The 27,316-nt window shown below is 44.4% G+C and overlaps 1 protein-coding gene across 3 annotated transcripts in view; it reads right to left on the bottom strand.

Annotated features, from left to right (window-relative positions):
• Positions 1-1,067: 1,067 nt before the first annotated feature.
• MYO16 (myosin XVI) overlaps positions 1,068-27,316 on the bottom strand; it is a 579,863-nt gene continuing 553,614 nt past the window's right edge. For all 3 annotated transcript variants that reach the window (XM_059144127.1, XM_059144126.1, XM_059144125.1), the window contains exon 35: positions 1,068-2,326. In XM_059144127.1, coding sequence (XP_059000110.1) covers positions 2,099-2,326 — 228 coding nt within the window. In that variant the 3' untranslated portion in view covers positions 1,068-2,098. The remainder of the gene's footprint in view (positions 2,327-27,316) is intronic.

Here is a 27,316-nt window from a genome sequence, read left to right on the forward strand (position 1 = left end):
TAGCCTACTTAAGGCTTTAATTCTAGGATGAGTAGGTAGATGGTCATTCCCAGGGAGGTCTGTGTTAGGAATGATGTGTGCAAAGCGCCTGCAGGGTCATAGCCAGTGTTCAGTGCACAATGGAAACAAATTCTCAGAAGGTACAATGCTGGAACAGTTTGCTTTTCACCCTGGTCCAAATAAATACACTGTGTCTGTTGGAGGCGGGCGGAGATCAGTTGAGACTTATGGTCCACGATCATTAGGCAGCCACAGTGTGCAAGGCCAGCCATGTAGGAAGCCATGTAGGTCAAGGAAAGCCGGCTTCTTCCATTGCTGGTGGCTGGTGCGGGAGTCAGGCGTCGGGGAGAGGGCCGGGAGCGGCAGGGTGTGGCGAGAAGCGGGAGGTGACCCGGAAGGCCTCCCTGTCAGACGGCATCAGTAATGTTGTCGCTGACCCTGTATTTACTGTGCCTTTCCATGTTCACAGTTTTCATGCTTTAACAGCCCTCCCCATCGCCTACGTATAATAGATATTGCCAATCACTCTGGAGCCCACACTCAAGCACCCCCTTCATGGGCGGTCCCTCTTCAGCCAGTGACCCTGCCCCCATCCCACGGCCCAGGGCCAAGTACCAGACAACCAGGGACAGCCTCCCACCGGGAGCCCCTGAAATTATTCAAACTCACCAATTCTAGGCCTGCAAACCCTGCCTCCCCATCCTTCCCAAGCACATGGCAATCTAGGCTTGGGCCCCTGGGTTCCCTGGCCCCATGCCCCCTGGCTGACCCAGACCTTCTTCCCTGGCACCTTAAGAAACTACCTTTTTAAAGGAAATCGTCTGTGGACCTGGCAGCCTTTTATTTCTAAATAACAAACACATTATTCTCAACACTGACATTTGCCTGCATGGCCGTTATACCTGAATATTCATAAAACCTTTATTTTAAAATAGACCCTTAGTGCCCAAAGCCTGCAGGGGGCTGCGAGCGCAGAGGAAGGCAGGCCGCGGGGACAGGATGGCTTCAATGCCCCTGCTCTTCGGCCAGGGACACAGCAACAACCCCAAATAAACACCACCGCCGAAGACTGTAGCTGCACCGTTTATTGGGACGTGGTACGAACACGGCGTTCCAAGCAGCGAGGGCAGTCGGGGGGCGCCGCTGAAGGCATCCCGACCGCCGCAGAAGCACACGGATAAACGGGCGGTTCTGTTACGGGAGGGCTGAGGACTGGAGCAGGGGAGCCAGTGGCACAGCTCCGAGGGGACCGCGACCCTGGGAGGCGGCGTCACAGCCCGGTGCAGCGGGTCCCCGCGAGCTCCTTTGGACTGGGCAGGCCTCCGGGGTGACCCTGTCACGCGGCCAGCTGCGGCCCGGGAGCGCCCCGTGCTCCACTGAGCTCCCGCGGCCGAGGGTGACGCGGGGACAGGAGAAGTCCGGCAGGAGCTGGCCGTGCGCGTCCGCAGAGTCGCGGCCCCGGGGGGACGGGCCTCCGCAGGCGGCCCCGCGGAACCCCGGGACCCAGTCCGCGCGCACAGGCTTGATGCGGGCTAAAGCAATGCCACGGTCTCGAGGGGGTTAGGTCCTTCAGGTTTAAAAAAGATACGGGAGGAGAGAAAATTGTAGACACGCGTTTTCACACTTGTGTTTGAAGGGAGCACCAACTGCGGAGAGTTAGAAAACGGGTCCGAACCCGGACCATCACCATCAGGTTCGTAATGGCCAAACAACACAACCGACGAAGACACCAGGCGTCCGTCGCGGAGGGTATGCTGGGGGCGAGCGGCTGAGGGGCCAGGAGCATCGGGGACCCCGACCCCAGAGCCGGAGCGCGACCCTCGACGGCCCCGCCCGGTCCCGCTGGCGCTGCCCCGCACTTGTCCAGCGCCTGCTCCACCCGGGGGGGGGGGGGGGAGGGCTGCGGGCCGAGAAACGGAGCGCGTACCCCGCACGGGCGAGAAGGAACACGCACTCGCGCACACGCACACACACACAGGCACACGGGCGCACACGCACACGCGCCGAGTCCGGCCTCCGTCCGGGGTCCGGGCCACTCGTGTAGACGCGTGCCAGGGGCCCCGGCCGGGAAGCGGCGGGCCCTTGAGCGCGCGGCCGCTCACAGCCCGGAGTCCCACAGCTCGGCGGGCAGCCGGCCGCAGGACGCGCCCTCGGGCTTCTTCACCAGCGTGGGCTTCTTGCAGGGAGGAGGGGGAGGCGCCCTGGGCTCCGGCGGGTGCAGGAGGCGCTGCCAGTCTTCCCGCCCCTCGCACAGCTTCCGCCTCCAGGCCAGGAGCTCCTGCAGGGCCGCGCTTTCGTTCTCGGAGAGCCGCAGCTGCTGGATGACCTGCGGGGGGGGGGGGGGGGGGGAAGAGGGGAGACTTGGAGCAGCAGGTGCTGTGATGGCCAGAGGCAGCGGGAGGGCCCCCCCGGGGCTGCTCTCGCCGGCTTCCAAGCCTCCAGGCGCTGCTGCCTCGGGAAACCGCCTCCACCCCGGGGCTGGAAACGGCCAGGTGCAGGCGGCCCACAGAACAGAGCAGGGAGGACAGAACACTGGCTGAGGAGAGAAACATCCAGGGAGTTCCAGGAGCGGGCCCTTCGCCCTCTATCGCAGTGCACCTTCTTAGAACATCCCATACCTCCCCCTCATCACGACCGAGAGGCTGTGTGTCATAGAGCTCTTTGGGTTTCTCGAGGTTCCCCCGATTCTAGGGCCCCCCCCATCTAGGCAGTACTAGTCCACATCTGTTCAGGGAGCACGAGTCTACTCCTGACTACGAGGCATCAGCCCAGGGATGGGGCTGCTCGAGAGAGCCCATCCACGGTCAGTGTTAACAGGGAACGGGGTGGATACAGACACTGTCTCCAGGACCAAAGTGAGGTCAAGGACAGCCCACCCTGCAGCAGGGAACGAGTTATATAGGTCCTTGAAAACACTTGCAACCTCACCGGGGCCTCAGCACACGCTCTAGGTTGCAGCGGCAAATCAGAGCCGTGATCTGAACCAGCAGCGGGTGCTCGCTGTCCTTGGGCGCAGACAGACAGAACTCGATGGACCTTTGCAGGACAGCATCACAGTGTGATTGCATGGGCTTCTTCCTGTCGCTTGCCTAGGACACGGTTGCTCTGGGCATCCTCAAGTGAGTGTGCAGACATCACAGCGGGGATACCGGGGAGAATTCAGAAGAAACTAGACGTCCCCGCCCACTTCCAAAGGCCCTCCTGCTTTGTGGTCGTGCAGCTCCCAGCCTCCCAGCAAAACGAACGAGAGTGAATGAAAGCGGGCTAGAGCTGAAGACCAGCGTCCCTTTGCCACGCTCCCTTTCTCCTCTCCCTCCGTGGGACTGAGTGGAACCCGTGTGCCTCCTCTGCGATTGTGTTGTAGCGCCTCTACTGCCCCGTGTACACCTGGCTGTTACTATCAGCTGCCATCTCGTTCACTCTGTGGATTCCGAGCTCTTGTATATCCATAGTCCTTGGCCCACGTTCAGCACATAAAGCAATCTGCGGATAAGACTCTCACGGGATTTATTATGAGAGAGTATATAATTGATGGAAGAATATTTTTACCATCTGAACTGATTTTCCCCCCAGCTTCCTTGAGGTATTGTTTTTGTTAAGTAACCTAACTTTACGCTGATCTAATTAGAAACAAAACAGGAAAACTTCCCACCTGCATAGGGTTTTTAAGGTCATGTCAGGTTACGGCTCCCATTGTAAAGATGAAAAAAAAAAAAAAAAAAAAGACAAATTACCCAAATCATATATTTAGAGCATCAGATAGCTCTGAGAACCAGAGAAACTGAAATTCTGAATCTTTCTGAACAGATAATGACCAGCTGTTTTCTTTTTCTTCCCCTCTCCTGGGACATTTGCCAATTCTGAGCTCTTCTGTAGGTCTAGAGAGCCCTTTCTAGAAGACAGAGAAACTGTACAACATGTTGCAGTTGTAAGAGACGAGAGACACAGATTGGGAATTTGCAGACCCTCAGATGATCACCGTTTTCCCCAAGAGATATTTGTTAAGTTCTCCAGCTGTATGTGGGAGTGGTGCTTTAGGCCAAAAGCTTACAAAAAAACAGAGTGAAATCCCCTGGGGTGTTTGAGGTGCTTCAGAAGAGGGTGGGATAGGGGGAGAGAATAGCTTCAAGCGCCTGACCCGTCTCGTCTTGGAGACTTGCAGATTTTTGCACAGCCTGGAGAGGGGGCAAGACTTCTGAAATGCACAGCTGGAGCGCATCTGGGCTCTTCCAGAGCTAAGGAACAAAAAACCCACAGGCCAAAGCTCAGGCGGGTGCTGCCTGCGGGCGAGAGGCAGAGCAGAGGCTGCTTCTGCACCGCGGCTCAATCCGGGATTGGACTGAGGCCTCCCGCCCGTGCTTTTGCCCCCTAATGTGATGATGGCATCTCTCCCTCGTCGTGCGCAGCCTCGGCAGCATCTACAGTTTGTTGACCCACGACGCTTACTGCGTGATCAGAAATGGCATGCGGAGAGATAAGGAAATTCACTAAAAATCAGAGCGTGAAGCAGATTCACCAGATGATCCTGATTTAGGGTTCGTCGATAGAGACTTTAAAATACCTGTGATGATGACATGCTTAAGAGAGAGGAAATGATGGACACACCGAAGACGCGGAACAGACACACATAAAAGGAATTCCAGAGGGAAGAGATACGCAAAGAATGTGACAGGGCAGTCCTCAAAGAGATAAGTTTCCCGAACTTCCAAAGGGCATCAATCCACACACCCAAGAGGCTCAGCGAAACCACACAAAAGGCAAACACACACAGGCCCCCGCCAGCAGTGAGAAAGCACAAGGTAGATCCTCTTAAAACAAAGACAAAGGAAAAAGCTTTAAAATCTACAGGAAAGAGACACATTCCCTTCAGAGGAACAACAATGAGAGGGAAAGCTGACTTCTAAGCAGAAGACAGAAAATAAGGAGTTAAAGTACTGGATGAAACTAATTCAGCCTAAAACTCTACTCTCAATCAAAATAACCCTCAAAAGGTAAGATAGAGATACCTTTAGATAATAAAAGGGGAAAATTTGCCATCAGAAGTCTCTCATTTTTTTTTAAGGAGAAGGAAAATGACCCCAGGTGGAAAAAATTGAAACTTAGGAGAGAATCAAGTTTTTAAATTTCTTAATTCTTAATTAAGCTTCTAAATTCATGGACACCAGAATTAAATCCAAGGGTAAACAGAAGCTAGCTGTTGGGACACCTTATGGACCATAAATTATCTGTAGAACCAGAATGCACACCAAGGACGACCTGGGAAAGCCAGGAGGGGTTGCGGGGAGGTTCGAGGCGGTAGGCTTCTAGCAGCACTAGGGAAATGGTCAGGGTAACAAAAGTCCCTTAAGAGGCAGTAAGTAGAAAATGCACGCTTTCTTCTCTAGTCAAACTGTAGAACACGCAGGGAGAGAACATGTAATGACATGTGAAGTTACATACAGGAAATGTGAAATAATAAATATTCCATCAATCTAAAAGAGAACAATAAAGATACAGAAGTCCCATGAAAATGGAGGCAGCTCTAACAAGACAGAGTAAAGCATAAAAGCTGGACCAGCAGCAAGCACATCTCCGCCCAGCAGCTGGCCTTGCTTTTCCATGGCCGGATGCACAGACCGTGTTTCTGTTCATGCCGGGGCACCGGAGAGCCACACAGCTCTGTCCCCACGCCAGCCCCAGAGCACATCCATTCTGGGTCTCCTCTCAATCCCAGACTCTCTTCCACAGCCCTTCATAATGACCAAAACCGTGCATGAGGTGGGCCTCCGCCAAGCCGTTCCTAACAGGAACGCACTTCCAGATAGAGCCACTCTGCGGCTGCTGATCGGACGGCAGCTGGAGAGGAGGCTTTTGATGGAAAATATCCCAAATCCCCTGAGCTACTGCTTCAATGTTTGGGGGAAAAAATGCTCTCTATCCTTTCAAAGCTTCTCAGTGTTTACTAAAAATATCTGAATTCCCAAGTACACTGTAAAAGGTGAGACTTATATACCCAATCCACTAGAAAGCATTTTCTTAATGAGGCTATTGATGTCTTGAATAATGTAGTAAGTAAAGAAGAACCCCATCTTCCAATCAACAACCAGGCGCTTTCCATGCTTCCTTGATAAGTAGAAACGTGACTGATGTTTGCAATAATCAACGAGTGCTCAGAATAAACCCTTCATTGAGAGATCCCACGGAACTTTATTGTCTATTATGGAGATTAATAGGTGTTGAGTAAAATCTAATAGGTACCTAAGGGTAGTTGCCAGAATGGTCTAAATGAGATGGTAACATACTAACATTATTGATTTTCTTTTAAAGAAAGAAAAATAAAGAATTTTCACAGGTTATTCCTTAAATGAGAGTTAAAATTTTGTGTAAGGATACATCATAGGTCACTACTTGCAACATAAAGAAGTTCAGAGGGGATTTTAAAATTATGATCCGAGAGACGATGATTAGATAAGAAGATAAGAACGGTGTGCCCGAACGATGTTTAATCTGCTCTATTTGGATTTATTGAATTTATTAGATCGTGAGGCACAAAAATCACATCTGTCAAAAGCCGTAAAAGGGCTTTAGTATTTTAGAATAGCAAACAATGGCAACTATGGATATTATTTAAACGAAGGTCAAGTAACATACAAGCACTACAAAGTGTGCACAATGTTACCCAGCGCTCCGCAAACATCACCATCAGTGTTTTTGCATTCTGTAAGGTTCCTGACCTGTGGGAAATAACAAAAACCCTCACAGCTTCCTCTACCACTATTTCATGCTTCATGATAAATTACGTATGATCATTAAGAAGGCAAGAATGACTTTGAAACAAAAATTTTGGTTTGGAAAATAGACTCGTGACTACTGACAGCGCACGTCCGGTCAGCGGAGGGGAGGTGGGTGGGGGATGGAGGAAACAGGACGGGGACTTGACAGGGTGAAAAAAATTTTTTTTAAATTAAGTTTTGGTGTTGAAAGGGAGCCATTTCTTTTCATAAAGAGAGGGAGTGATGCTGGGGGTCAAGGGTAGAGCTGGAAATGGGCGCCTTCTTACCCCTCACCCCCCGCCCCATTTATCCTGATTTCTTCATCCGCTACAGGTGTCCTACTGGGATCTTGTAACTTGAAGCTTGTTTACCTTGCTTCAAAGATCTATCTCCACCCCGTGTCCCTGCAGAGAGCTCGCCACTTAATTATTTTCTTTTTGGGCGTGTTTTATAGTACAGTGTTTGGACACAAAATCATCATCTTTCAGAACCAAAAAGCAAGTGTTAACGACTGGAGATGTAAAAATTGTCCCCTACCTATGATCCCTTGGCTGTCCACGCTGTCCCATCTTTGTGCTCCATGAATGTGACAAATATCTTGCCTTTAAAGGAACTCCGAAGCAAGCCAAACACACAGCTGTCTTCACTTGTTGCACACAGCATAACAACGGGGAAGATGTCGTTTAAAAATCTCCCCTCTCCCGATCCACGTGGGAAACGGGGCTTGCAGAGGAGGGTGTGGAGAAGCTCCACAGAGGAGGTTTGCTCTGAATGTTGAAAAAGGAGGCTGCCACCATTGCAAAAGGGGAAAGAAGAGGTGAGAAGAAGCGTTTCATAGGACTCCAGGTACACAAGCCAAGAGGGACACGGGACTTCATCCTCTCCCAAAGCATCCCTGGCCCACGAGCGCCCCAGGGCTCGCTCGAGGAGACGCAGCGTTGGTCTAAAACCCAGTTCCTGGCAACTGGGGCGCGGGCCAGAATCCTGCATTTGCCAGCAAGCCCGTCAGCTTCCTCATCTGTGAGGTGGGCTGGCAGGAACAGTCCACCTCAACAAAACGCGGGATGGTTTACAGGAGGAATGTGCGCGGGCCACTTAACAGCGCGCCTTAAAGAAGCAGCCAGTGCCCTATAAATGCAGGGTCTTACGGTTTTGTCATTGTTTGCTCTTGGACTTGAGAAAAACCCTAAACATTGCTGAATTATAATTATCCTGATGAGTCGAACAGATAACATTACATGAGAACACTTCTCACAATTTGGGGCCCTCTGTAACATAACATAGTCTCTTCCTTATCAACAAGGAAATCTCACATACTGAGCAACCCACTGGATTTATTCTATACACATAAATATATATACACACATATAAATATGTATTTATATACTATTAAATATATATTTAATAAAATAATATATATTATTTTATTAATCATAAAATAAAATACATTTATATGTCATTAAATATAAATATATTATTTTATATTATATATTATAATAATATAATAATATATTATTTTATATTATATATATATTTTTATATATATATAAATTTAAAACTAAAGAGAGTTATACGTGAAGAAATGAAAGGTCCAGAGTTTCTCCGAATTTCAGGAGTAAGATAAACAGATTTTAGTGAATAGTAAATAGCTATTTGTATATGTTATTTTGGGGGTCCTCGCATTCTTGGATAATTTAGTATTTAGTGCGTTTTTCTTTACAAAATAGTTTTTCAAAAGCACTATAATCATTAAGCTAGTGCTCAGCAAGACTTTACTCTCCGACTTCGTATTTTATTTACAAGCGGACGACACAGGGAATATTGCTGATATCGCTGCAGATCAATGAGGAAACAGTGGATGGTTTCATAAGCAAATGAGGCATCCTCCTCTGAGAAAGAGCTGAGCCGGACCGCAGCCTGGGCGAGGTGGGCAGTTGCCCCGCAGTTCAAGCCGAGAGAAGCGGCAGAAGCTTGAGGTCCCGAAGGGCTCAGGGTGGTAGACACGGACCCATGTTCTTGGCATCTGAGTCCGACCACCTTCACTTTGTCATCCGTCATTTCATTTCAGCTGAACAAAATCACACCTAGCACGAATGTTGTAAACGTCAATTTTTTGCTCTTGTCGGTTTTTGTCGTGTTTAGTTTGTAAGTTTGCTTTGGTTTTACAGCTGTAATGACAGGTGAAAGTCTACAGAGATCTTATGGAACCGTTTGTGTCTTACTACTATAATAACTTAAGAAACGTTCAGGGTTAAGGGGAATCTTGCTTCTATTTAAAAAGGGTCACATAGGGGCGGCTGGGTGGCTCAGTTAAGCGTCTGCCTTCTGCTAATTCATGGTCCAGGACCCTGGGAACGGCCCCCATGTTGGGGCTCCCTGCTCAGCGGGGAGTCTGCTTCTCTCTGACCCTCTGCTCTCTCACTCAACTGAATAAATAATATCTTTAAAATAAAATTTAAAAGAGGTCACATAAGATACGTAAGTAGGAAAATGTGGATCCATGTGGGTAGAAGTCTCTGGAGGTAGAATGTGTTTCTTGCTCAGACCAGCGGTGTCCTTTCGAGTCCAAAGTGAGTAAATTAATCTCTACCCAGCACCGGGTGCCCAGGGCCCTTGGAGAACTGAAACAGAGGTCGTGTACGAATGCCCAGCGACATGCTTGGGAGAAGGGAGAAAGTTGATCACAGTCGTCAGTGAGAAAGAACTCACTGTTGAAAATTTAAGCCAGCAGGCCTTGATTTGGGCCGCCAGAACTGCAGCTTGGGAGAAGGGTTCAGGCAGAAACCTGACTCCCGTGCTCCGAGGAGACAGGACAGAGTAATAACGGTGAAGGTCACGAGTGCCCTTCTCAGTTAGGTCCTCCACTTACAACAGGGATTAAGACTGGCTTAACTGGGGTTGGTTGGGTTCATTGACACGTTAGGGTTATAGAAACTTTTGGAAGCTGGTTTCTCTTGAAGTGAAGAAAGGAAAGGACCTGTCCTGGGGTCCTGATGAGGAAGGACTCAGGTGCGGGCAGAGGGTTTGCAGCAGGCGACAAGTCTGGGCTCCTCCCGGGGGGACGTGCATAAATTCCTCCTCCCTGATGGCCTCCGGAGGCTATTTTTAAAAAGACTCTTTTAACTGGGTTTGCTTGCTGTGTATCGAAATCTCCTCTTACACAGTGTATTAGATTTCTGGTTTCATTTTTCAAAAAGTAAATTTTGGGGCCCGGGCATCTCACCGCCATCCAGGACAGGGGAGGAAAGGCAGAGAGATCCTTCAAGGAAGGCCAGATGGACCCTGAGCGCGTTCTTACACTTGGAGGCCAGATGGACCCTGAGCGCGTTCTTACACTTGGAGGCCAGATGGACCCTGAGCGCGTTCTTACACTTGGGAGGCAGTTCTCCCGTCACGGATTCAGATATGGTTCTTGCAAACACCATGAAACTCTGGGAGCTCACTCAAAATGTTCTGTTGCCCTGAAATCAATCAGGTGTGGGTCCAGGCCCATTAGTTACTCTGAGTTCACACATGTCTTGATGGCTTTGAATGGCTAGTGAGCGGCCCCCAGAAAGACAGCGCGACCGCCACCCTAGCCTTCCAGGGGACCGACGCATGCAATGCGTCTGACACTCAAGTTTATCCCATGCAGTGGCCCAAATGTCTGTGTCCCCCCAAATTTGCAGGTCAGAATCCTCACCCTCCGTGGGGTGTTGTTTGTGGTTGGAGCCTGAGGGAGGCAATTAAGTCATGAGGATGGACCCCCATGAATGGGATCCGTGGTTTTATTAAAGCTCTCGCAAAGCTGCCTCACACTTTCTACCCGGTAGGACACGGAGAGACATCTGTAAACCCGAAGGGCCCCTCCCCCGACCATACCAGCACCCCGATCTTGGATTTGTAGCCTCCAGAACCCCAAGAAAGACATATCTGTCGTTGATAAGCCACGCCGTCTGCGGCATTTCTTACAGAAGCCCAGACAGACTAAGACGTCCCATGCCCAGAATTATTATTTTTGGATGGCACGGGGGAAAAATGATACTATTGTATAACAGGTACAAACCCCAGGCTTCTAGAAAAGGGTGAAGACCATCTGTCAGCTTCAATGCCTTTGAAACCAATATCAGTGGAGAATCTAATAATATACCTGGAAATTATTCTGTGATTTTTATTTTTAAATTTGACATTCGAAACAAGTATGAAAGCTTCAAAGCTTAGGAGCCACCTGGTGACTTGGTATGGGAGAGCAGAAAGTCACGGTCTCCTGGGAGCTGGGACAACCAGACCCCTCCAAGGAGCTGACAGGCGGGAGGCCCTGCTCAGCTCCTCGAGGGCAGGCAGCGTCCCCGGAGTCCCCCCTATGTGTGCTGCACCGGGGGAGGGCACAGAGCACCTACAGAGCCGTCTACAGCCTCCTGTCAGCTCAGACCCTCCAAGCCACAGCCTCCTGTCCTCCCTTCTGTTCTCAAGCAAAGATCACAGAAGGGGAAGCCACGCCCTCCACACTTAATAAACAGGTGCCTCCGAACACCCTGATTCAAGCTCCCAGCAGGTGTAAGCAGGCATGTCAATGACCGCGGTCCAGACACGTCCCGCGGGCTGGAGTACCCATCCCCCAACAACATCCCCTCCTTTCAGCGGGGTCTTAACAAGAAGACTTCATCCATGCGGTAATCCCGAGAAAATAGGGCCACTTACAAACACTGGCTATTACCACCTCGACAACTCACTGTGGGTTTTCTTCCTTCCTTCCTTTCTTTTTTTAAAGGGTTTTGTTTGAGAAAATCTTGCTGTTTTGATACTTAGAAGTTCAAGACCTGAATCTTAGTGTTCATTTCCCCACCTGGACTTGGAAAGTTATTTTGTGCCTTCTCATGTCCAGAGGTATAGGCGGACATGAAGACAAGAATCTGATAAAGGAACGTAAAAACAGAGCTCCTCAAAGTTCTACATCTCAAGGGGGACACTTCTCATTAGTTTGCTCACTTTCCGGGTCAAAATCCACGGAATCTTTCACAACCCGGAGGGAAACCCAATGTGATGTGAAGGCTTCATGACGTTATTATATGTCTTCTTATTAATTTTCAATAGTTTTCTATGGTGTCATTAATAGAGTTCTATGAGATGAACTAATTAAAAAATGAGGTATAAATTTCTTTACTTCCTGTGGATATGCATTTCTGTGAATAATATTAATACATGTAAATTAATAATTTGCTGCTGATTTTTTACCCTAAGTCTTTCCCTTCCAGGATAAAAATAGATTTTGTTAAATAATTCATATGTAAAATCATGTTGCTGTTCATTTGTCACAGAGTTGATTTTTCTATTGACTAATCACCCAAAGGTGAAAAGAGGCATTTACTGACATTTATGGAAATTAGAAGAAGGAATCTTCTTGGCTGACTGAATGGTGAACATTAGTGTTTCAAATGCAAATCCCATTTCTACTTGATGCTAACAAGATGTTGGAGGGGAAAAAAAAAAAAAAAAAAACGTTAAAAAGTGAAATCCGAAAATCACAGTTTGTAAAGCCAAAGTCTGTCTCAATAGATCCTAGAGAAGTGGCATAGAGTAACATGTGATTCAAAAAAATCTTTGATTAAAGTGTTGTATATTTTCATACTTCTAAAAAATCTTAAGAAAATGATCTGAATGTGAAAGCAGAATTTCTGGTTTAGGCAAAGAGAGCTGATCCTTTTTAATTTGGAAATAGCTATTTATACAGAGACTCAATGAAGTTCATCTTATTATTTTGTTTCTCTTGTTGCCATTTTGTTTCCTTCATCACCAAAAGGTTCGAAAAAGGGAAAAATATCGCTTCAAAGGCACTTTACAAATCCTCTTGTAAGCAAGAGTAGCTACCTCTGAATAGCAGGCAGTGAAGAGGGGGAGAAAGGATTTTAGCTTTTCACCTTGTCTGTACACTTTGATTTCTTAAAAAAGATAGTGACTGTTCTTAACTTTCATAAGTAATATTATATTGGAATGCATTTAATATCATTTAAAGGGACATTTATTTGCATTTTGTGGCTGATTTTAGGTTAATAGCTTTGAATAAAAATGGACTCTGATGAGTGAATGTATATTTCTTCCTATTAATGGAAAGTTATAAAATAGAAATTTATGATTGTATTATACATCATGCAATGTAATTAATTTGTGGCACTCTGGGTTATGGATTTTGTATGAGTTCTGGTCTTTTACCTCAATTCACTTAAGAAAACATGACAGTATCAGTAAAAGTGACTAGAGTATAACAAAATTGATAACATATATTTAGGGTGTGTTTATAATAATGACGTATTATAGTAATGGAGGTCAAATCCATGGAATATATAGAAAAACATAAATCTACTATATTGGAAATACAGAAAGTAATAGCAGTATGATTTCTTCTAAAACATTTTTCTTGGGATTTTATAGGGGACTCAGTGCAAACAGCAGAAGGTATTATTGAGGACAATTAATCTACTAGATTTTCTGTCTCCAAAGAAAAGATCTATTCGCATAATCTGTGTGTTTGAAAATCTTCAATGCTACCCCTTTGCCTGGTCTAAGCAAGCAAGCCTACACACTTCAGGAGGTTACAGAAAGTCCTGTATTTTCTGGCCACGCTGATTAGTCCAATGTCCTTACCGTACGTCCTCACAGTCTCTCTGTCCGTCCCACCAGACAGAGCCACACCTAGAATTCTAGAATTCGCTTTCTTTCTGCAGCAGTCCTGGTTCGTACGCTCACACACAGAGTGCTCTGAGGTCTCTGAGGGCCCATTTCTAACCTCATCTTCATGATACTGTTTTATATTCTTCAAGCATTTTCACACGTTACTATTCTAGTACTTTCTCATAATCATGTGAAGCAATAAGCAGGCTTTGTAGTATTAGCCTCATTTCACAGGTGCTGAAATTCATCTTTAAAGCCCAAGCTCACTTGGCTAGTAAGTGGTGTAGTCAGAGCACAAATTCGAGTACACCAAGTTCAGTCAACCTTCCAGGGTACTAGTCAATGACTTTGGCCTCCAAGAAGCCTTCCTGGTGCGTCGATCAGGGAATGCGTGTTCCTTCCGTGACTGTAGAGTGGAAGGCCCTGTGACGCTTTCTACAGGACTGCGAGCCACACAGTATGACCTGCTTCCTCGAAGGGCTGCCATGCAAACTGAGCAACAAAACATAAAAACAGAAAGAGTTAGATGAATAGAGACGCTTAAACGTCACAGAACCACAAGCATGTCATGAGGGAATGCGGCATTAACCGACTAACAGTGTCTGCATAATCATTCTCATTGGAGTACAGAGGAGACACGACTCATTTCAAAGTGATATATTGGCCAAGAAATTCGTACTTGGATGGGGCATTTGATTTGGAGTGAAATGGTGCGTGGGATACAAAAAGAGGGAAGGCCATTTGGGTTGAGTTCTAAAGGGAATGGTGTTCATGGTAGTAAAGTATTCCACAGCTTTGGAGGACAGAGAGGTCGCAGAGGAGCCCTTTCCTCACTCGTTCAACGGGCCGGGACCCGCACTGCTGCGAAGGACACAGATTATCTGTTAATTTATTAATGTCTCATCATATTTTTTTTTCTGGGAACAACCACAATCTGTATGTTGTGGCATTAGATATAATGAAATAAGAAAGAGAAAAAAAAAAACACCCTAAGAAACTAGATATTAATAAAATAATCTAATCCAAGGAGATTTTTAAAAAACAGCTCTAATTAGGAGAGGGACACAGTTCAGCGATTCCCTTGGCTGTGGAAGTTGCAGCACTGGGGAGGGAATATTCTCTGTCCTCAACCTTGACTTTCCCTCCAAAACTTAGTTACCCGTTGCCTGCCTCAAAGTGAGAACTGGAGGCAAGAAAGGCGCTCCTTTACAATCATTAATGCAGCAAGAAGTTCCTAAAAGTGTGCAAACATTTCTCAGGGTGTCCAACTCGATATAGGGGATTAATTTTGTCCTTGAGGAAAATGAAGTCTATCGGTTTTGAGGAATTTCTGATAGACCACTTGTTAGGACTTATAAGCTTTGGTTCTATATATATTTAATTTCCCTTGTGCTGAAATTGTGAACAGTTAATTATAGTTAAAAGATTTATTTTATACAAAATAAAAGAAGGATTTATTTTCTGACCTAGTAGACCTCAAAGATAGGATTCTTTTCTGATGAATCAAATACTATTGTATTTATATTATTTATAATTATTTATAATTAATACATTCATAATGTATCTATATATAGATATTTATATTATATGATATTATATAAAGGTATATAAATTATATAATGATTATTATAATTATTAATAATTTAAATATATTTATATATTTATATAAATATATGTAATTGTATATTTTTTTTAATTTTCAATTTTTTTTGAAGAACTTTTTTTTTTTAAGATTTTTTATTTATTTGTTAGAGAGAGAGAGAGAGAGAGAAAGCAAGCACAGGCAGAGTGGCAGGCAGAGTCAGAAGGAGAAGCAGGCTCCCTGCTGAGCAAGGAGCCCAATGTGGGACTCGATCCCAGGACGCTGGGATCATGACCTGAGCCGAAGGCAGCTGCTTAACCCACTGAGCCACCCAGGCGCCCCATGTAATTGTATATTTATATTGTATATACAATTATATATAAATATACAATTTATAAATATACATATTATACAATTATATATATAAATACACAATTATATATATTTATATATATAGATACACTCCACTGATCACTACTTTGTATTACTTTGTATTACAATGTCTAATAAGTGATATTCTAATGATGGTATCATTAGCAGGTACGATGTTTGATCTCTTAAATAATTTTTACTACAAAACGGAAGTTAAACTTAGATAACAAAGTACTGAGAGCAGTCATGCTTCGCCGCACACGTGCAACACTAAACTAAGTAAATGAGAGGCTATTAGTTAGCTCCACCATGGGCAGACCATAAGCAGCACTGGCCCGTGAGGAAAGAAGTACGTCGTTGGGATGAAGGATGAAACGGGTGTTTCTGGTCAGGGGTGGCCTTCCGTGTTGTCCTGAGTGTGCTTTGCTCCTTCTGGGATCTTGTACCGAGCTTTTAGATGGGGAAGGACATGGAGCACTAGGCAAAAGGGGGGTTTGTAGGGGCCAAGCTTGGAAGTGGATCAGCTCACTACGGTTCGCACTCCCCTGAGTTGGTGTCCATGACAGGTCTGCTCTGCACCATGAGGGAATCTGGGAAACTCGGGCAGCTCTGTGTCTCAGGAGAAATGGGTCTGATGGGCACAGTGGCAGTCACTATGACTCTGAGGTCCATTACAGTGTCTTTGAGACATAGTCATGCCAAATCCCTCAGGTACAAATGCTAGACGACATAGGCAAAGGGAAAACATAGCAGGAAGGGTTGGGGAGGAGAAGAGACAAGGTTTTGCCAAAGTAGGCAACACATGAGAGCAAATCTTTTTAATCAAGAGTTCTTTCCAAAACTAGATAATAAAAGTCACCTGGACGTGCATAAAGTTAATTTAAATCCACTTGGGATTCAGAAATCCAGGCTTTGATGTCATTGAGCTCATGAAATGTCTTCCCGATACCACAGCTCAGCTTGTTCTAAAGCCTATTTCTGACGGAGTCAGGAATACAAAATGACAGTTTCAAATAATAATGTAATCAGAGAGATCAGAAAAGAATCCTGTCTTCGAGGTCGACTAAGGTCAGAAAATAAACCCCTCTTTTATTTTGAATAAAATAAATCTTTTCACCCTAATTAACCGCTCACAATTTCAGCACAAAGCAAAAGTATCCATTCCTTCCAGAATTGTGCATTCACACATGTCGCGTCAGTGTCCAGAGCTCCACAGCTAACTAGGCAGGGAATACGCAGCCTGGCTTCCCGGGGGCCTCGCTCCCAGTTCCCTTATCTGGAGCAAAATTAGAGCTCTGTTCATCTATATTTCCACTCACAGAAAAGGCAAACAATTACCTTCACTTATATTCTGAGCAGACCAGAATTTCCAACCCTGGTAAATGGTTTCGTAAAAAGACAGAACTGTACATTCATAATTCGTATTTTACATTTAGCCTCCCGCTATCATTTATAATGTAAAAGCCTCCCTTTTCTAGGATTAACGCTTAGAATGAATGTTAACTACAACTTCTCTTCATCTAAACATCTAGTAATTCATGGAGTTGGTGCTCCATTGGCCACACTGGCCACCTTGCAACGCAGGTGTGCAGCTGTCTCAGGGTCTTCACTGTTCCCCCAACTGAGGCATTCTCCCTGACATCAGCATGGCTCATTCCCTGACTTCCTTCATCTGTCTTTGCTCAATGAAGCTTCTGCTGACCCTCTTTCTTAAAGTCGCTACTCAACCCAATCTCCCTCTACATCCACTCTGGTCACTCTCAGGTCTGCTTATCCTGATTACTTTTCTTAATGTATTTTATTTCCTTTTAGTATATTATGCACTATTTAAATATTTTTTATTGTTTGCTTTTCAAAGTTAGAATTTAAGTCCCATGAGGGCAAGGATGTTGGTTTTGTAGACCAAGGTGCCTAGATCTGTGCCTGGCACAAGTTGGTCCACACGGAATATTTGTTGAATGAATGAATGAATGAACCTCTGAAAATTCAATTCTGTGCAATTCAGTTTCTTAGAATTCAAAATATTATGCTATTAATGCTTTAAGTTGTTTTATGTAATTGTATGGAGTTGTAGACATTAAAAGTGTACTGTTTTATATATAAAACATAAAAGCCCACTGTTTTTTTTTTTCTTTTACAGGCAATATAAGGGATGTTCAGAGTCTCTCTTGTTGTATGTGACTTTCACAAATCACGCCAACTTTAGAACATAATCACCAAATAAAATGTGACTTTAATATCCTCTAACCAGTAATGCAACTGCCTATGATTTTGTTTGCCAAGTTTATTGGTACATTTTTAACATGAGACGGAGTTTAAATATTTGAACAAATTTAGGAAATATCCTACCAGTTTGCTTCTCTTAATTCATCTGAAGCCACTACCAGATGACAATTACACAGAGTTGGCAATTTATTGAATGCTTGTGTTTGGAATGCAAAACTGATTATGATGCATTCAATGCATTCTCTGTATGCTCAAAAGTCTGCAGGGTATACACACATGCACATAATTATAATACAGAAAAATGGTTATATAAAAGGATATATGAATTCTAGAATTACAGAAACCAATTTATAGAGGCAAATAACTACTTTGATGAGAAGGGATGCTCAAGGAAGGCCAACAAGAAGGGAAACATTAAAGAAAACCTAGAAAACATTAAAGAAAACCTAACATTAAAGAAAAACTTAGAAGGTTACAGATAAATGCAGAGAATAGTCCATTTCAGGCAATGTTCTCAGCATTGGAGGTTAGTTGGAAGTATGGTCCTATGTTATAAAAGGCATGGGGCAATTGTTATTGGAGCAGAGAAATGTCAAACTGTATTGTAAATTTACACTATTCTCACAAATAAAGTACAGGTAGTATGAACTCCTAAATGTAAAAAACAAAAACAAAAACAAACCCTCAACAAACAAAAAACCCCAAACCCTAAACTTTGAAATATAGATAGATTTTTATGACAGCAAGGTAAGAGAGATTTTTTCTTTGACTTTTTGAAAAGAAAGTTTTTTTAAAAACAGTACAAAAAAGCATAACCTATAAAGATGAGGGTTAATTTGACTACATTAACATTATAAATTTCTGTGGGATAAATACATCAGCTGGGCCACAGTGAAGTTAACTCCACAGCAGCCCATCACTCTCAGTAATTATGACTAAACTTTGGAAAAAATGCACATCTATCTGAGGACCAGAAAGGTAAACAAAAACATGTGAATTGTGGGGGGAATCAGAACTTGGAGAATAAAGGCAGAAGAAAAAGACACTCAGATTAAGGAAAACTAGGAGCATTCTTCGATCAGCTGTGAATGACCTGCTCAAGGAAACAGTAGAAGGAAACTCAGAACTTTAGGAGTGAAGGAGAGCTGCAGAAATGGTAAGTACTGGGAAAATAAAAAGGAGATTTTTCTCCCCTGAAGTTGTCTCATGCATGCATAACATTTCAAGGCAAAAGTGACAGCATTGCCTGGGAGGAGATATTCAATGTATGTGGGTGTACTGTATGGGACAACGATAAAATAGATGTAACATATGGCACAACTATAAAGAATGTAGATGTAACACATTTGTGACTGTAGATGCAATGTGTGTGGTGACTATAAAGTAAAGGTCAGTAAAGGAACAATATATGGTTGACTGCAAATAGACTGAAAGTTAGGTGTGTATACATTACAACTGCTAATCCACTATGAAAAAAATACATATGAAGAAACACAGTTGAACTACCGAAAGAGAAATTAAAACAGAGTCCTAAAAAAATACTCAAATAATCCCAAAGAAAGCACCATTGGGAAATAGATGAACAAAAATGGTGGAGAAAAAGAGCATGAGAGAAAACGGACAGACCTAAAGCCAATCACATTAATAATTACACTAAATGTAAATGGTCAGAACACACCAACTAAAATACAAAGACCATCAGACTGGATAAAAATAAACATGATTCATCCATTTTTTTTTCTATAAAAATCATGAGTTAAACATGGAGACATAATTAGGTTAAAAGTAAAGAGACAGATTTTCTTTGGGATGAGGAGGGAATGAAAACACTCTAAAATAAGATTGTGGTAAGAGCTGCACAACCCTGAGAACATACTAAGGAATCCTGAATTGTATTATTTTAAAGGTGTGGATTGTATGATATGTGAATTATATCTTTAAAAAGTTGTCTAAAAAAATTAAAGGGATGGAAAAAACACACCAACAGAATGATGAAGTGGCTATATTAACTTCAGACAAAGTAGACTTCCGAAGAAGGAATATCAGCAGAAAGAAAAAAGAAAAAAAGGCATAATGGTAAATAAATATAGTCATCAAGAAGATGTAGTAATCTTAATGGATCACACATCTAACAACAGAACTTACAAAGATGTGAGGTAAAAACTGTGAAACTGGAAGTAAGAGGAGACAAAATCTCAATTATAGCTGGAGACTAGATGCTGTTCTTTCAGAATTCAATAAAAGAAGTGGACAGAAAATCAGCCAAGATAGAGAAGCACTCAATAACACTGTCAGGCAACCTGACCCAATAGACATTTCCAGATCACTATCTGACAATAGCAGACTACACCTTCTTCTCAAGTGCACGTGGAAATCCCACAAAGATATCCTGAGCCATAAAGTAATTCCTGATAAATTGGAGAGAACTGAAATTATACAAAGCATATTATCAGATCATAATGCAATTAAACCAGAAATAAAAAGCAAAAAGATATCTGGAATGCCCCTAAATATTTGGAAGGTAAAAACAGTAGTCAAAGAGGAAGTCCTACAGGAAAGCAGAAAACATTTTGAATTGATTGAAAATAAAAGCAAAACGTATCAGAATGTTCCAAATGCAGGTAATATAGTGAGGAGTGGAAATTTATTGCATTAAATACTATTAGGCAAAAAGGAAGGCATCAAATCAATGATCTAAGCTTGCTATTTAAGAAACTTAGAAATAGAACAAATAAACCCAGAGCAAGCAGCAAGCAAAAGGAAGAAAATACCAAAGAGCACAGAAACCAATGAAACAGAAAAATAATAAGAGTATCTCAATACAATCAAAAGTTATTTTTAAAAGATCAACAGAGTTGACAAACTTGGGGTTGGACTAAGAAGAAAACACTATAAGCCAAGTGTTAGCCATACCTGCAACTGACAAGGAATATCATCCAGGATATGTAAAGAGTTCCTGCAAATCATCAAGAAACTCATGCAAACCAGTTCAGAAATAAGAAAAGGATGTCTTCAGACTACCAGGTCTGACCTGGTACGGTCAGAACATATGAAAACACTGCACAGCAACCAGGGAAATGCAAAACAAAATCATAATAAGATCTGTTTTACAGTTAATCACATTGGTTAAAAAAAAATGATTCATTAAACCAAGAGATTACCAAAACAGAAATGTGAAATATTCTCTTTTAGAGCTGTATTACTCAGTACAACAGTTTTGGAGAATAATTAGCAGAAACTTCCATGTTGAAAATGTGTATCTCCTGAAATGCAGCAGAAAACTTTGGATATTTGTCCCTACTGATGAGTTAGAGGAATACTCCATGATTTTCACTGTAGCATTGTTTCTAACAGTCATCATTTGGAAACTTGGCTTTAATCAAGTTTCCACTCCCCTTGGTCAAACTGCAGATCTGTTTTTCTTAAGAAATATCATGAATATATATATGTGAAACCTGATTCTGAGAAAAGTTGAGAGTGGAAGAGGCATGTTTACACCTAAAAAGTGAGTAATACAACTTTTGTTTGAAGGTGTTGCAAAAGAGCTTCTGGAGACACCAGTGAGAATCCGTGCTAATGACCTGATTAGATTCCTGTGGTAAATGTTTGGGTGGGAAAGTCCGTGCTGCCATATTGTCCCTGGGCACTCAGCGTCATTTCCTAGCATCTCCCAAGGAGTCCGCTGGACTGGGTTTCTCAGGACCCTGAGAGATACACACCTTGTGAAAATCTGGAGGAAGACGATGGGGCTGCCAGGGACACAGTTATTCTCTGGGGCCAGGGGTGGTAGCAGGGGGAGGCCTGCCCTGCCCTGCCCTTCCCCAGGCGGTGGTGCATTCCTTTGGCCTCGTCTCTTGCAATAGACTTGCTCCCTGCTGAGTCCACGGAGGGAACTTGAAGGCAAGGAGAGTGTGTCCACTGTCACCTCCCTTCCTCTTGCCTCCCCGGGACACCCCACCTTCAGGCCCTTCCATTTAACCCGGAGCTAACCCAGAATAAAACAGCAAAGGAAAACAACTTGTGTTAAAGTGGGGGACAAACACCTCGACCAGTAGAACAGCAAGACAACCTGTGGGGTGATCTGCTCAGAGGGATACACCATTTTAAAAGCAGGCCAAGCAACCGTTCTGAGCTACGGGCACGATGTCATTTACCGCGACATCCCTATCAGTAAAGGCGCAAACAGGCTTGGAGGGCAGTTCACTAACTTCAGGACAGGGGTGGGGGATTAGGAACTGGGTCATAGAGTTCCTGAAAACTCATGGTCCCTAAAATATCTGATGCCAGAGCAAATATGGGGAAATATTCAGATTTACTGAAGTTGGGTGCTTTGCTCTCGCTGTGCTTCTTTCCCCAAAGTTTATGGTATTCAGCAACAAAATATTCTGAAAACCACATACTTGCCCCATTTTGACCAAATCCCAGATGAGTGTGGGTTGGGGGAGGGGCTGCCCCGTGTCATCTCCCGCATATTTTAGATAGCATCTACTATGTTAGAATAAGAACTGAGGTTCAGAATACTGACTCAGTGGGGGGAGGGGGGGAGAATACCAAGATAAAATGGCAAACATGGTTTTTAAGCATTTGTTATACTGTAGGGCAGGCTTGTCAGGTTATATAGATTTTCTTAAATCAATCTGAAAACTACTCGCTACTTTCTCTAGCCCCAAGTTCAATAACAGTTACGGGGCTCATACTCCGTGCTTGGTTTCTCTTTTCCTTTCTTTAATTTTCAAAATTAAACTTTTTAATGAACTGAACACAGAAATTCTTGAGTTAAATGGAGTTTGCCCTTAACCACGTCATCTCCGTTCCTTCACGGTCTCCCGGGTGCACTCGTGTGGGCTCGCGGCAGCTTCCCCACCCGGAAGGTGAGCGAGCCGACGTATCACAAGACCTTTCCATTTCTCATTCTCCTAATATTTCTTAAAATTGAACGATCTCTTCATTGGCGATAGTCAACATGTTCCTTAGAAAAACACTGTGCAGTTGAATACATTTTGGATCTATGTATGGTGCAATCTTATGAGGGAAAGATACAAAATATAAGACCTGGTTTTTTTTTTTTTTATTTTCCAAGTTTCTACGCATCTAGCTCTGATCGCTCTCTTCTCTGTTGAAAATGCTGCCGTTCAACTCATACCATCAAATTAATTTACTGCCTTCATTTCTCGCATGTAATATGGAAGTCACGAGGGGTGCATACTGATTCCCCCAAACCTCTGCTGCCTGGAAGGGCTTTCTGTCCACGCTAGATCGGCTTCTGTTAGTAGCTTACAATGAAATACATACATGTTTCCTTTTGAAGTGCTTACCTAATTTCTAATTCCTACCATGTGCTTTAGAATGATCCCTTAATGACTGAACTAAATGTGTCTACGTTTGGTTATTTTTCCTAGCACACTGTTTCTTTTCCCTGCCAGGACACATTTCAGGCAGTCCACGTGACAGATACAATGGATATGCCAGCCAGGAAGGCGCTGGCTTGATTTAGAGCCCCGCAACATTTCTTTTTGCTGATATGTGACGTTACCAAAGGGTTTCTTGGATAGTTGAGTAAAACAAAACGCATAACAATTTGTCTGTTGATTGCGGATCAATTGTGCATTGATTATGGTACGGCTTTCTTCGGTGGCTGTGTCGGGAGGGGGCTGCCTATTTGTTAAGCTCTTGGGGGCTAGACTGCCGCTGTTTTATCAGAGAGCCTCTGTGGTTTCTGACAAGGAGTATTTGGATATGGCAGATATTAATAATAAGTTCTTATGCTCTTTCAAAAATTATAACACAAAGTTCGGTAAGGAATACCATACATGCCCCCAATGAAAATCAAAGATCCCAAACCATGCAGTATCGCGGCAGAGAGCAAACACCTGAGAGGAGTAAAGCGACGCGAAGTACCAGTTGGAAAAGCAAAAAGGCAGAGGTAAAAACGAGTAACGGGTGCGTGCTGGGGCACGAATAACGGGTGCGCTGTGAATCGTGTAAGACTGATGAATCACTCCCTGTGCCCCTGAAACAAATAATACACTGTGCGTTAGTAATAAAAGAGAATCTACGGGCTAAAATCCATAGACTCCCAAGATCTTCCATATAAACAAATAAACAAACAAAACCCAATAAAGTATGTTCAGACGACGGGAGGAAAGGGCTCGAGCAGCGCAGCCCAGAGCCCCGAGCAGAGGCAGAGCCGCCACTTCAGGCTGAGGGCAAGAACCGGCATTTCATTCTCTCCATCCCTCCTTGGACCCTCCTGCCTTGGCCCCCGCCCGCCGCATGCTTCACACGTTTGCTCTATTTATAACCCGCGGGGATCCTGGGTCAGGTTTCCCGGCCGCCTGCGGATGGCAAGCCCAGCAAAAAACGCCGAGTCACCCCGGGCTGGAAGGTGTTCTCAGCGTTTCACTCCCTGCCGGTCCCTCCGGCCGGGCTACTGCGCAGGGGTCTCACGGCGCTAAGTGGCACGCACTTTTTGTAAAAAGCTGATCACATCTCCCCAAACAGCAAGTGGATAAATGGCATATGATTTTTACAAACACTGTCTAATTTCAAACCCAACCTGAAGTGACGTTTACAGTCTATGAGATTCCAGAGCTGAGTGGTGGAAAGGTCTGCCAAGTCCCCCGTGCCCCGTCCCCACGGCAGGGCCGGCACATCGGACTGCCTGGTATCGCCCACTCACTGCTGGGTGTCCCCGCGCCGAGGGCCCGGCAAGGTCGTGACTGCTGTTCTGCTCACAGCAAGGACCTGGCAAGCCTTCCCTAGGAGGAGCGGCAGGAACTCAGCCACGTTCAAGACGGGCGCACGTCCCAGCTTTCACGCTTTTCAAATATTTCAAGTGAATTTTATTTTTACTACTTTTTAAAAAAAATATTTTATTTATTTATTTATTTATTTATTTATTTTTTTTTTTTCAGAGAAAGCGAAAGAGCACAAGCAGGGGAGCAACAGGCAGAGGGAGAAGCAGGCTCCCTGCAGGGTGCCTGATGCAGGACTGGATCCCAGCACCCTGGGATCATTGAGCCAAAGGCAGATGCTTAACCCACTGAACCACCCAGGCACCCCTATTTTTACTACTGTTATGTAAGGTCGTTCTGTGTTACAGATTTGTAAAACCTGTATAACGGAATAGGACATTAACTGCATTGTCTCTACGCCACCCCTCGAGGAAAGCAACAACTAATATTTATTAAGGAGCGACCTTCATCAGAAAAGGCTTAAATCTCTATCAGTGTCGGTCAAAATTCCTATTTGCAAGCAACAAAAACTCCGGACGCCTGAACAGGTGGAGTATTGGAAGGTGACGGAAAGGCATGGATGGAGAAGGAATGGCGTGGCAAAGAGGGGGCGGCACCGAGGCGGGTTCAGGGGCTGGCTGTGGTCCTATGCCTTCTAACACCTGTCACAGAAGGGAGCCACCTCCGCCACGTGTTACCCCCTCGCAACATCTACTCTTCTCGTGCTTCCCATCACATGTCTCTCACTCCATAATCCAACAGACCGACGGAGCCCACCTCACCAGTTTCTGTCTTACTCTCAAGGGATGAAAGAAGGGTGAGTCTCTCCCCTTGTATTTTCATTGTGAGAGAACTTAACACGTGACGGACGGCTGAAACGCCGAGTCACAGATGTCTGCCACAGCTACTTCGATTTTTGTCTTGGCCAACAATTCAAATTTTATGAAAAAGTTGGATGACTCTTCCATTCTTGTTAATGGGTTTTGGTAAGTTCATTCTCAGAAATAGGACATAGGATCTTGGTGTCCACTCCAAGCATACACTGAATTTTCGCCATGATCTTTGGCAAGTTACCAAATCGATTTCCTGTTTTCTCTATGTATGATAACACCTGTGCATTTTGTCTTTCTTAAAGAGATTTCACTAAAATCACGGATGATGCTAATTAGACTATAGACGTCCGCAACGAGCAATTCTATTTGTAGTCAACATTTAATTTTACCACTATCTACCCAGTCAGTCCGGGACTGACTTTATAGAATTCTTACCTAGTTGCATCAGTAGAAAATCTAAACGAAGATAAGTCTATAGGTGTCCACGTTTCCTGTAGAAATGCCACATGAGATGTAAGTCCTAGCGCTTCTCTGCAAAGACAAACGTGTCCTCCCATGAGGACGCGTGCACTTTTGCCGGGAAGGCAACGAGCCTGGTTTCCTGCTTCCTTGAAAAAAGGCACCACAAGGCAACTGAAGGCAGAGAGTTTGCCCCTGAGCCAAGCGCCCCCACTGACCACGAGGAATGGCAACTTATTCCCGAGGCTCTTTCTCATCTCTCTTTGCTTCTTAGCCCAATCCACAAAAGAGATGCCCACCTTATGCACTTTCTTGCAAAATCACCCTTCTCTCTACGAACCTCATGGCAGCGGGAGCCCTGGATAGGGCTGACCGCTGTGCTCTAAGGCGCAGAAATCAGTCTTATGATAATAAAAACCAAACCCGCGTTCATTACAAGTAGGTGCCCTCCGGGAACGGCCGAGATAAAGCGTCTGTGAGGCTTGCAGAGGAAAGCAAATGCCTCTCGAGGAGCAGAGGGGAGACTAGGAGGCTCTGTTCCCGCGCCCAACCCACGTTTTCTTCCTTTTCCAGCACCTCTATGTCACTGGAAATGCTTTCAGCAGACTGCCTGCCGCAAGATTTAGTTTTAAGATTGAAGTTATTGATTTTTCTCGCTCCCTCATCAGTGTTATTTAGAAAAAAGTCTCAGCTGATAACAAGGGACCTGTCTAGAAGGCCAAATATTCAGATGAAAATGTGGCACTGGCTGGACTACTGATTTTACGACAACAGCTAGATAGGCGGCTGACTTTATTTTTTAAGACTTTTTTTAAAAAAAGATCTTATTTATTTACTTATTTGAGAGAGAGAGCGAGAGAGAGCACGCACACAAGCAGGGGGGAGGGGCAGAAGCAGAGGGAGCAGCAGACTCCCCGCTGAGCAGGGAGCCAGACCTGGGGCTCGATTCCAAGACCTGGGGACCATGATCTGAGCCGAAGGCAGATGCTTAACTGATGAGCCACCCAGGCACCCCTTTTTAAAGATTTCTTTGTAGATATTTGACATCACGAAAGCTGTACCATCGCTTCATGCAAGGTAAGAACACTGTTGCTAAAGCAATCATCCTGAATATGCCGATAACAAGCTTTTGGATACATCATTGGTTGTGTCACCTTGACTGCAAACTCATCTTTTTGAAGATGATGATTAAAAGCATGTTTAAAAATTCAACATAAAAAGAACACTAGAGTATATGATAGAAATCCTTTCTCTTTCTAAAAACCCTAGTGTTTTGTTTCCTCAAAGTGATAATCTTTTTTTGGTGAACTTCTTCAGGCCAGGCACATTAAGCCTGTACACAAAAACTGCTAAAACCCACCAAAAACAGTTTCGTGAGCTGTGATCTCATTTTGATTTTATAGCCTGATCATTTGCTATATTTTCTTTTCTTTTCTTTACCTACTTTTTTTAGGTAAGCACTGCGCCCAGCAGTGGGGGGCTTGCACTCCCCACCCCAGGATCAAGAGCCACATGCTCTCCTGGGTGCCCCATATACTATATTATAAATCAGTCTGGGTTACGTGGAATTCAGAGCTGGTCACTGAGATTTGGTGGCATAAAGCCACAGGTGCCTCAAGCATTGTATCCCCTGCCACCGGCACCCAGAGTCCTGGATCAAGTGCAGAGAACGCGTTAGCATCACTCCCGGGATGTGGCATCGTCTTCCCG

Source organism: Mustela lutreola, chromosome 13, assembly GCF_030435805.1.
Source record: "Mustela lutreola isolate mMusLut2 chromosome 13, mMusLut2.pri, whole genome shotgun sequence".
In the NCBI taxonomy this organism is placed as follows: domain Eukaryota; kingdom Metazoa; phylum Chordata; class Mammalia; order Carnivora; family Mustelidae; genus Mustela; species Mustela lutreola.